Raw genomic sequence first — 10,095 nt, 5'->3', positions numbered from 1 at the left:
TCATAGCAAACACCCACTTCCAACAACACAAGAGATGCCTCTGTACATGGGCATCACCAGATGGTCAATATTACTATCAGATTGATTATATTCTTTGCAGCCAATGATGGAGAAGCCCTATACAGTCAGCAAAAACAAGACCGGGAGCTGACTGTGGCTCAGATCATAAACTCCTTATTGAGAAAATCAGGCTTACATTGAAGAATGTAGGGAAAACCACTAGGCCATTCAGGTATGACCTAAATCAAATCCCTTACAACTATGCAGTGGAAGTGACAAATAGAGTCAGGGATTAGATCTGATAGAGTACCTGAAGAACTATGGACAGAGGTTCATGACATTGTACAGGAGGCAGTGATCAAGACCAACCCCAAGAAAAAGATGCAAAAAGGCAAAATGGTTGTCTAAGGAGGCCTTGCAAATAGCTGAGAAAAGAAGAGAAGCTAAAGGCAAAAGAGAAGAGGAAAGGTATACCTATCTGAATGCAGAGTTCCAAAGAACAGCAAGGACAGATAAGAAAGCCTTCCTCAGTAATCAATGCAAAGAAATAGAGGAACACAATAGAATGGGAAAGACTAGAGATCTCTTTAAGAAAATTAGAGATACCAAGGGAACATTTCGTGCAAGATGGGCACAATAAAGGACAGAAATGGTATGAACCTAACAGAAGCAGAAGATATTAAGAAGAGGTGGCAAGAATACACAGAAGAACTATACAAAAAGAGGTCTTAATATCCCAGATGACCTCGATGTCATGATCACTCACCTAGAGCCAGACATCCTGGAGTGTGAAGTCAAGTGGGCCTTCGGAAGCATCACAACAAACAAAGCTAGTGGAGGTGATGGAATTCCAACTGAGCCACTTCAACTCCTAAAAGATGATGCTGTGAAAGTGCTGCACTCAGTATGCCAGCAAATTTGGTAAACTCAGCAGTGGCTGCAGAACTGGAAAAGGTCAGTTTTTATTCCAATCCCAAAGAAAAGCGATGTCAAAGAATGTTCAAACTACTGCACAAATGTACTCATTTCACATGCTAGTAAAATAATGCTCAAAATCCTTCAAGCTAGGCTTCAACAGAATGTGAACCAAGAGCTTCCAGATGTGCAAGCTGGATTTAGAAAAGCCAGAGGAACCAGAGATCAAATTGCCAACATCCATTGGAGCGTAGAGAAAACTAGAGAATTCCAGAACAGAATCTACTTCTGTGTCATTTACTATGCTAAAGCCTTTGACTGCATAGATAACAACAAACAGTGAAAAATTCTCAAAGAGATGGGAATACTAGACCACCTTACCAGCTTCCTGAGAAACCTGTATGCAGGTCAAGTAGCAGCAGTTAGAACCAGACGTGGAATAATGAACTGGTTTGAAATTGGGAAAGGGGTATGTCAGGGCTGTGTATTGTCACCCTGCTTATTTAACTTATATGCAGAGTACATCACGTGAAATGCCAGGCTGGTAGAAACAGAAGCTGAAATCAAGATTGCCAGGAAATATATTAATAACCTCAGATATGCAGATGAAACTGCCCTTATAGCAGAAAGTGAGGAATTAAAGAGCCTCTTGATGAAGGTGAGAGAGTGAAAAGCTGCCTTAAAACTCAACATTCAAAAAAAAAATAAAAGATCATGCATCCAGTTCCATCATTTCATGGCAAATAGATGGGGAAACAATAGAAACAGTGACAAACTTTATTTTCTTGGGCTCCAAAATCACTGCAGACAGTGAGTGCAGCCATGAAATTAGAAACACTGGCTCCTTGGAAGGAAAGCAGTGACAAACCTAGACAGCATATTAAAAAGCAGAGACACTTAAGTCAAAGCTGTGGTTTTTCCAGTAGTCATGTACAGATGTGAGAGGTGGACAATAAAAAAGGCTGAGCGCCAAAGAATTGAACTGTGGTGTTGGAGAAGGCTCTTCAGAGTCCCTTGGACTGCAAGGAAATCAAACCAGTCAATCCTAAAGGAAATCAACCCTGAATATTCACTGCAAGGACTGATGCTGAAGCTGAAGCTGAAGCTCCAGTGCTTTGGCCACCTGATGTGAAGAACTGACTCATTAGAAAAGACCCTGATGCTGGGAAAGATTGAAGGCAGGAGGAGAAGGGGACAACAGAGGATGAGATGGTTGGATGGCATCACCGACTCAGTGGACATGAGTTTGAGCTAACTTGAGGAGATGGTGAAGGACGGGGAAGCCTGGTGTGCTGTAGCCCCTTGGGTCATAAAGAGTCAGACATGGCTGACTGACTGAACAACAGCAAGGAGAAAAATATTTTAGTTAAAAAGGGAATATGGCCAGGGACTTCCCTGGTGATTCAGTGACTAAGACTTGGTACTTCAGATGCAAGGGACGTAGGTTCAAGAATTCAGTCAGTGATGAGGGAACTAAAATCCCGTATGCTGCTAAGTGCAGTTAAAAAAAAAAAAAAAACAACTAAAAAAGAATAAAAACTGGACGGAAAAAGAAACTGTTTTTTACTCTTGGATACATTTGATTTTTTCACTTTAAGTCCACATATGCTTCTATAAGAGTGATCCTTGTAATAAAGAGTTAAAGAAAAGGAATAAAAAATGGCAACAACAAAAAAAGGGGAGTATGGCTATAAAAAGGACCTGGAGATCCTGCGAAATAATGAATTGAGTATGTAATATATCAGTGTTTAAACATCTTCCCAGGTGGTGCAGTGGTAAAGAATCCACCTGCCAATGCAGGAGACAGAGGAGATGTGGATTTGATTCCTGGGTGGGGAAGATGCCCTGGAGTAGGAAATGGCAACCTACTCTAGTATTCTTGCCTAGAAAATTCCATGGACAGAGGGACCTGGTGGATTACAGTGCATGAGGTCACAAAGAGTTGGACACGACTGAGCATACTCACCAACATCTGCCAAAACTGAAAAGTTAAATGACTGAAACACTAGCCCCTTGACCCTCGGTTGATTAGGGTCTTTTGACTTACTGGATATAGTCCACCCACAGAGTCCCAGAAGAAAATAGACTCAATAAATATACCGCATGGAATCTGAAGAGATATCTAATCTGAATAGGGTTTTATTTTTTGTTTTAAAAAACTCATTTCTTGAATGAACATTTATAAAAGGCCAAATTAGAACAATGAGTCACATAAATAGTTGTTCTCATATAGTAGGTAGCTGTTGCTTGAAAATCCAAGTGATAATAGTAAATGCAGGTATGAATAGTGGTATATGTCAAACAACTTTGATGAAAGATGGAATTTCCTGAAAAAGATTCTGGTACCTTGAAAAATTAGCCCAATACAAGGATGTTGATGTCAATAGATGCATGTGAAGAGTTCAAATTTAAATGTGGAAAAGCGGTAAGTTATTTAATATATAATTAAAACCATAAAACCTTAATGACTAAAGTGATAAAAGTGACAGAATCCCTCCTCCTACAGTAGTATATTTTTATAGAGTATATAATCGTAGTCAGAGCCACTGAGTTATCAATTCCCACTTCACCTTTGCTTCAATGAGCCTGTCATTCCCACTCAGCGCTTGAGGTGTATGACATATTATGCTTCTTTCTCCCATTGCTTGTCTTATGGCTCTGATTCTTCCTCTTCCTCCTCTTCCTCTTCCTCCTCTTCCTCCTCTTCCGCCTCTTCCTCCTCAGCCTCCTCTTCTGGAGGCTTCGCTTCCGGAGGCTTTGCTTCCGGAGGCTTCGCTTCCGGAGGCTTTGCTTCTGGAGGCTTCTCTTCTGGGACAGCTGGTTCCTTTTTTGGTTCAGCAGCTGCTCCTTTGTCCGCTTTACAAAACATGCAGATACAACAAATTATAAATAGTAATAATAACGTACAAAGTATTGCAACTAATGGGATTATTGTGCCTAAGACGTCGTGGGCACCGTCCCCTTCGTCAGAGGTAGTATTTCCTTCTCCACCTCCCTCTGGTTCAGAATTATCTGAACCAGGGTAGCCACTGTCCACACTACCACCAGCTCCTGGGTTTTTGCAGTCAGGAGGGGAAAAACCATCATCACAATGGCAGTTCTTTTTATTGTTGCAAACTCCTTTCTGGTTACACTGTACCTTTACATCACAATCGTACCCAAGAACACTGACATCTGAGCAGGTGAAGTCCATGCAGACTTTCCCTGGGGCACAAATATTGCCCTTCTTTGTATCTCCAGAATCAGGGACATCCCTAACACTATACTTATCCATGGACCAGCAGAAGTCATCTTTATAATGAGTCTGCAACAACGTATAATTGACTTGGGTCTCTGGTAACTCCTGAACATTTGTACATATCATTTTCCCACAAAATACATTATCGTTTTCACATTTAGTATATGCTGAGCCACTCTTGCTGGGAATACCACAGTTTCCAAATCTGTTCCCTTTACCATTAAATGACCGAAAACATTCTTCTGAAGCAGCTTTTGCAGGAAACCCAAAAATTTCAGTACACTGAGCATCAGAAGACATGCATACACCCTTAACACAATAGTAACCACCCATACATCCTGAACCATCTTGCTTGTAGGTGTCCGGGGGACACTCCCCAGAGGTACCAAGACAAAATTCTGGAAGGTCACATTCTCCTGAAGCAGGACGGCAGCTACGTCCAGTTCGTTCATACTGGCATGTAGCATTACAGCAGGGTCCAGGATTACACAATGCAGTCGACTTCAGTCTACATGTGTCATCACAACATTGGTCAAAGGAACAAACAGTACCACAGTCACACTGCTCATCTCCTTCTACAATGCCATTGCCACAGGTGGAAGCCCTCCGTAAGCGGCCTTTGTGCCCAGGCTTGTTAAACAGGCAGGCCCCCTTGTGTTCCCAGAGGAACTGGTGGAAGAAGTCAGAGCTGCAGTTGCTGAAGCCACTTTCTTTAGTGATGTTTTCATGCATGAGGCAGAAGGGCCTGTCTTTACAAATGCAGGCCGAATGGTCGTGCCGAATACCCAAGTTGTGTCCAAGCTCGTGGACCATGAGTGCTGCAAACAGGAGGACATCCTCGTGGTGGAAAGATTCCACGGCTGCTGCAAAATCACTGGAGCAGGCACCACTGAGAAATGCCTGCCCCGTATCCTCTTTAGGATGCTGTCCCACGATCATGTGGGCAACATCATGCTTGACACGATGGAAGAGGTTCTCTTGTCTCCAGCTGTTGAAATTCCTGAGTGCAACTTGCAGGTCCACGGGGACCTCTGTGAGGTCCCCCTCAGTCCAAATCTCCATTCCAGCCAGCACCACCTCTGTGTTTATTCCCCTTGTGAAGCTGTTGGCCAGAGCGATGATGTCCATTACTCTCTGGACTGTCTGCTTGACGTCACTGCCCCACATTTGGAACCGCTGGTTGTTGACCACGACAAACATCTCCACGTACTTGATATGTGACCACAAGTCGGATGGCACCTGCCAGCTGTGAGGCTTGCCGCTCTCCGGTCGCCGGCTGGTGGACGCCACTTGGCTGTCTTTGGACGTGACGCCACAGGAGACGCGAGCTTCGTGGGCCATGGCGTACAACACGTGTTCAAACCGTTTGGAAGAGTGCACGGGCTCAACGCCATAGGATTTTTCCTCCTTAATCAGGAGGCCCCTGAGGCCTGAACAGGTGTTGACAGAAACAAAAGAACCTGGGACTCCTTCTATGTAGCCTTCATAGTGACAGTCCTGCGAGACGGGAGGCATTTCTTGCCCCAGGATGCCATTGTGGTAGCTGAAGACCGGGAAGTTATCCACAAAATAGTCTCTCTTCACCGTCAGGTGAATCAGCTGCCTCTGGCCCTGCATAAATAGCACGTACGAGAGCTTTTCCACTTGGTCTTCCCTTCCTTCCACTGTCAGACTCTTGGGAATGACTATTTCATAGGAAGAGTGATGTAGTGAGCCCAGGTCACAGTACAGGCTTGGCAGAGAAATCAGTACCAAGAACAACAGGATCCCCAACCTGGCACATGAAAGTCCTGGCACCGGGGCCAGCCTCAAGCCCTTCGTGTGAGGAGCCCAAGTTTGAAGCGCTCTGATAGCCTCAGACATAGCCACTTGCCTTTTCCACAGAGAAGGCAGTATAGAGGCAGAGTCTGTCACAGACGCTGCCACTGACATGGCCCTAGTGAATCAGTTGATGATGCAGGGCTTGTGTCCAGCAGCAGCAGCAGCAGCTCTCCCTGACACACAGACCCTCTGTCACAGGTACTCACTTCAGATCTATGCTGGCTGCATGAAGGATGGCTCTTGCCTGCCTCTCTGAGGTCAGCCTCTGGCTGTGTCCTTTCTAGTCTTTTGGATCTGTTATGCTTCAAATAGTCTTTTCTCTGTGACTTCCCTCCACAGCCTCAACTCCAGTGCTCCTTGGTTAAGGTCTTCCTGACATTAGGAAGAGCTATAATCATGAAGAGGGACTTCAGACTCTAAAATGCAAGACTGTACCTTGAGAAAGGAAACAAGACCTCCATGCCTTTCTCAACTGTACCGCATGGAACACCCCTCCCCCACTCCTATCGTCCGTTGCTCAGCTGACTCCTAATGTTCTAGACCAGGAGGCTTGGACGTCTTCAGTGGGCACACTCCATTGCCCATTTCCTCTCTCCTAAAGCTCTTGTTCTCTATCATATGGACATTGTAACTGGATATAACATGGCATTATAGATGCAATGCACATCAGACCAGTCTGTTAGATAAAGCCTGTGTGGTGCCTGCCTTGTGCCCCCAGATATGTAAGCCCCAGTGTGCTGGTCACCTGTGGGACAAATGACATTCCCTACTTTTAAAAAACATCATCAGAATTCAGTTTCTCAAGTTCTGTTTATAACACAGTGTGTTATTTATAGCACTAAAAGTGTATGGGAGATGGCAACAGAGCATTCTCCCCTTTTTTGCACATTATCATGGGAACCTTGGTTGGTAAGTATCTCCAGACCTATTACCGTTCTTGGGCTGGTCCTGACATAGCAGTACCTTAAGACTATGTCTGTTGAAGACTGCTGCTGCTGCTGCTAAGTCGTTTCAATCATGTCTGACTCTGCTGCTGCTGCTGCTAGGTCGCTTCAGTCGTGTCTGACTCTGCGACCCCATAGATGGCAGCCCACCAGGTTCCCCCATCCCTGGGATTCTCTAGGCAAGAATACTGGAGTGGGTTGCCATTTCCTTCTCCATTGCGTGAAAGTGAAAAGTCAAAGTGAAGTCACTCAGTCGTGTCTGATTGTTAGCGACCCCATGGACTGCAGCCTACCAGGCTCCTCCATCCATGGGATTTTCCAGTCAAGATTACTGGAGTGGGGTGCTATCGCCTTCTCTGCTATTGAAGACTAGGAATCCTGTGTGTTCAGTGGCCACTTCTGTGTGTTCCTCCTTATACACTCTCCCAGGTCTAGAAGAGTGCTTGTCCAAGAGGAGACGAGCAAGAATTATTGAATGAATGATAGCTCCCAGGTATGGTTGCTGTGGTGTCTCATTTGCTGTATCTTCTGTGTTTCTACTTGGCTTCATGCCTGCCCTGAATATCTGTAAATGTCTTCAGAAAACCCACGAAAACCATGCTGGCACAGACATGATCTCAAAATGTATTTTTCTACATTTCACTCTCAGTCTCCTAATTTCTTCTGGCTTCATATTTCACTGAGAAAAATATTAATAGAAGCAATCAAAAGAATACCTCCACATATAAACACTAGCTGAGTCCACTACCTGCATCTAAATGTTCCCCTCACTATCATGAATAAATTGTCCTTGCTCCAGTCTATGACCAATCCTTTTACTTGTGTGTGGGGTGTCCTTCCCTTTTAATTTCTCATGGACTTCACTTTTAGACTTCTCCCTTCTCTCTTTTACATCTTCAGCATCTGTTTGTCCGCTGGATCCAGTCTTTCTATTTGCTGTAATTTCTCACCTTTATAAAACCATCCCTCTCAGCCCACATGACCTTCCAGTCACCATCTAGTTTCTTCTTTTCTCTGTTTTACAGAGAAATTCTTTGAAAGAGTGTGGAGACATTCTGTTCTAATTTGTATCACTCCTTTATTTTCTGAAGTTTTTAATTTTGACTCCTAACTCAGTCACAAAGTATGCATAAAACATAAATGTGCTTTTCAGTGAATTAGTGGAATGAAAACCAGCCAGACACAAAAGGACAAACATCGTGTGATCTCACATATATGAAATTCCACAAATAAGAGACATGCAGAATAGATGTTACTTGCAGTGGGGTAATAGAGGAATGCTGAGTTCTTGTCTGATGGGTGCAGACTTTCAGTTTGGGATGATGAAAAGTTCTGGAAGTGGATATTGATGATGGTTGCACAACAGTATGAGTGAACTTAATGCCAATGAACTGTACACTTAAAAATGGTTAAGATGGTTGTTTAATGTTGTGTGTATTTTACTGAAAAAGAGATAAATAGGAAAGGAGGGAGAAAAGGAGAGAAAAGTAGCTGTGTAAGTACAGCTCTGGTGAGGTGATCTGTTTTATCTTCATAGAAGTCATCTATGTGCCATTGCCAATCACATGCCTTCATGCTTCAGTGGTATCATTATCTTGTCTTTATGGTAACTACTACTTCACCTTCTTGATTGTTTTTGCTTTCTAAATGTGTGCTTCCCCAAATTATGTTATTTTAGTTTAGTTAGCTTTTAATAACAGCTTTATTGAGATATAAAGTCATATACCAGAATACTCATCCTTCAAATTGTACTATTGAGAGGTTTGTAGTGTGTTCAGGAAGGTATGCGGTCATCATCACAAGCAATTTTAGAACATTTACCTCATTCTAAAACAAAACTCTCCTGTTCATTCATAGTCACTCTCCATTCTTAGCTCCCTCCAGCCCCTGATTACCACTACTCCCTTTTCTGTCTCTATGATTTTTGTCTATTCTGGACAGTTCATAGCAATGGAATCCTGTATTATAGTTGTAGTCTTCTGTGACTGGCTTATTTCACCTGTTTTTCTGCATCATCACTGGAAATTTGTTATTTGCCGTTTTGATTGCAGTGATCCTAGTGGAAGTAAAGGGGGTAACTTATTGTAGTTGTGATTTGCACTTCCTTAATAATTAGTGGTATTGCACAGTTTTTCATATTCTTACTACTCATTTATATATTCATTGGATAAGTGTCTAGTCACATCATTTGCCTTTTTTAAACAGGGTGTCTTTTTCTTATTGAGTTGTAACAGTTCTTAATGTTTCTTGGGGTTAGTCTCCCATCAAGTATATAAGTTGTAAATATTTTGTCCCATTCTGTGGGCTTTTTCATTTTCTCAATGGTTATCTCTTAGAGTAGAAAATTATTTCACCTTTCTCTCTGATTTTTTTATTCTGTTAAAACATTCAGAACATAAAACATATCATCTTAATCATTTTTAAGTATATACTTCAATGGTATTTAGTACTATTAACTGTTGTGCTAGCATTACCACTGTCCATCTCCAGGACTGTTTTTTTTTTATTAATTAATTTATTTTTATTTTTACTTTATTTTACTTTACAATACTGTATTGGTTTTGCCATACCTTGACATGAATCCACCACGGGTGTATACAAGCTCCCAATCCTGAATCCCCCTCCCACCTCCCACCTCCCACCCCATATCATCTCTCTGGATCATCCCCATGCACCAGCCCCAAGCATCCTGTATGCTGTATCGAACATAGACTGGCACTTCGTTTCTTACATGATAGTATACATGTTTCAATGCCATTCTCCCAAATCATCCCACCCTCTCCTTCTCCCTCAGAGTCCAAAAGTCCATTCTATACATCTGTGTCTCTTTTGCTGTCTCACATACAGGGTCATCATTACCATCTTTCTAAATTCTGTATATATGTGTCAGTATACTGTATTGGTGTTTTTCTTTCTGGCTTACTTCACTCTCTATAATCGGCTCCAGTTTCATCCATCTCATTAGAACTGATTCAAATGTATTCTTTTTAATGGCTGAGTAATACTCCATTGTGTATATGTACCACAGCTTTCTTATCCATTCATCTGCTGATGGACATCTAGGTTGTTTCCATGTCCTGGCTATTATAAACAGTGCTGCAGTGAACATTGGGGTACATGTGTCTCTTTCAATTCTGGTTTCCTTGGTGTGTATGCCCAGCAGTGGGATTACTGGGT

The 10,095-nt window shown here is 42.7% G+C and overlaps 1 protein-coding gene across 1 annotated transcript; it reads right to left on the bottom strand.

The window, feature by feature from the left end:
* On the bottom strand, positions 3,566–6,127 carry LOC102177554 (disintegrin and metalloproteinase domain-containing protein 1a-like). The gene is made up of 2 exons (XM_018061283.1): positions 3,731–6,127; positions 3,566–3,670 (listed from the first exon to the last, which is right to left on the bottom strand). Exons 1-2 carry the CDS (start codon positions 6,083–6,085, stop codon positions 3,566–3,568), a joined length of 2,460 nt encoding a protein of 819 aa, XP_017916772.1. The 5' UTR covers positions 6,086–6,127.

This window comes from Capra hircus, chromosome 17 (genome assembly GCF_001704415.2).
Source record: "Capra hircus breed San Clemente chromosome 17, ASM170441v1, whole genome shotgun sequence".
Lineage (NCBI taxonomy): Eukaryota > Metazoa > Chordata > Mammalia > Artiodactyla > Bovidae > Capra > Capra hircus.
The sequence above is the reverse complement of the archived record's forward strand: the minus strand, read 5'-3'. Positions and strand labels throughout refer to the sequence as shown.

Excerpts from the sequence above, each read along its gene's own strand:
- LOC102177554 (XM_018061283.1), bottom strand. The coding sequence starts at position 6,085 with ATGTCAGTGGCAGCGTCTGTGACAGACTCTGCCTCTATACTGCCTTCT. Across the intron at positions 3,671-3,730 it reads AACCAAAAAAGGAACCAGCT|CCTCCGGAAGCGAAGCCTCC; the intron begins GTCCCAGAAGAG and ends CCGGAAGCAAAG.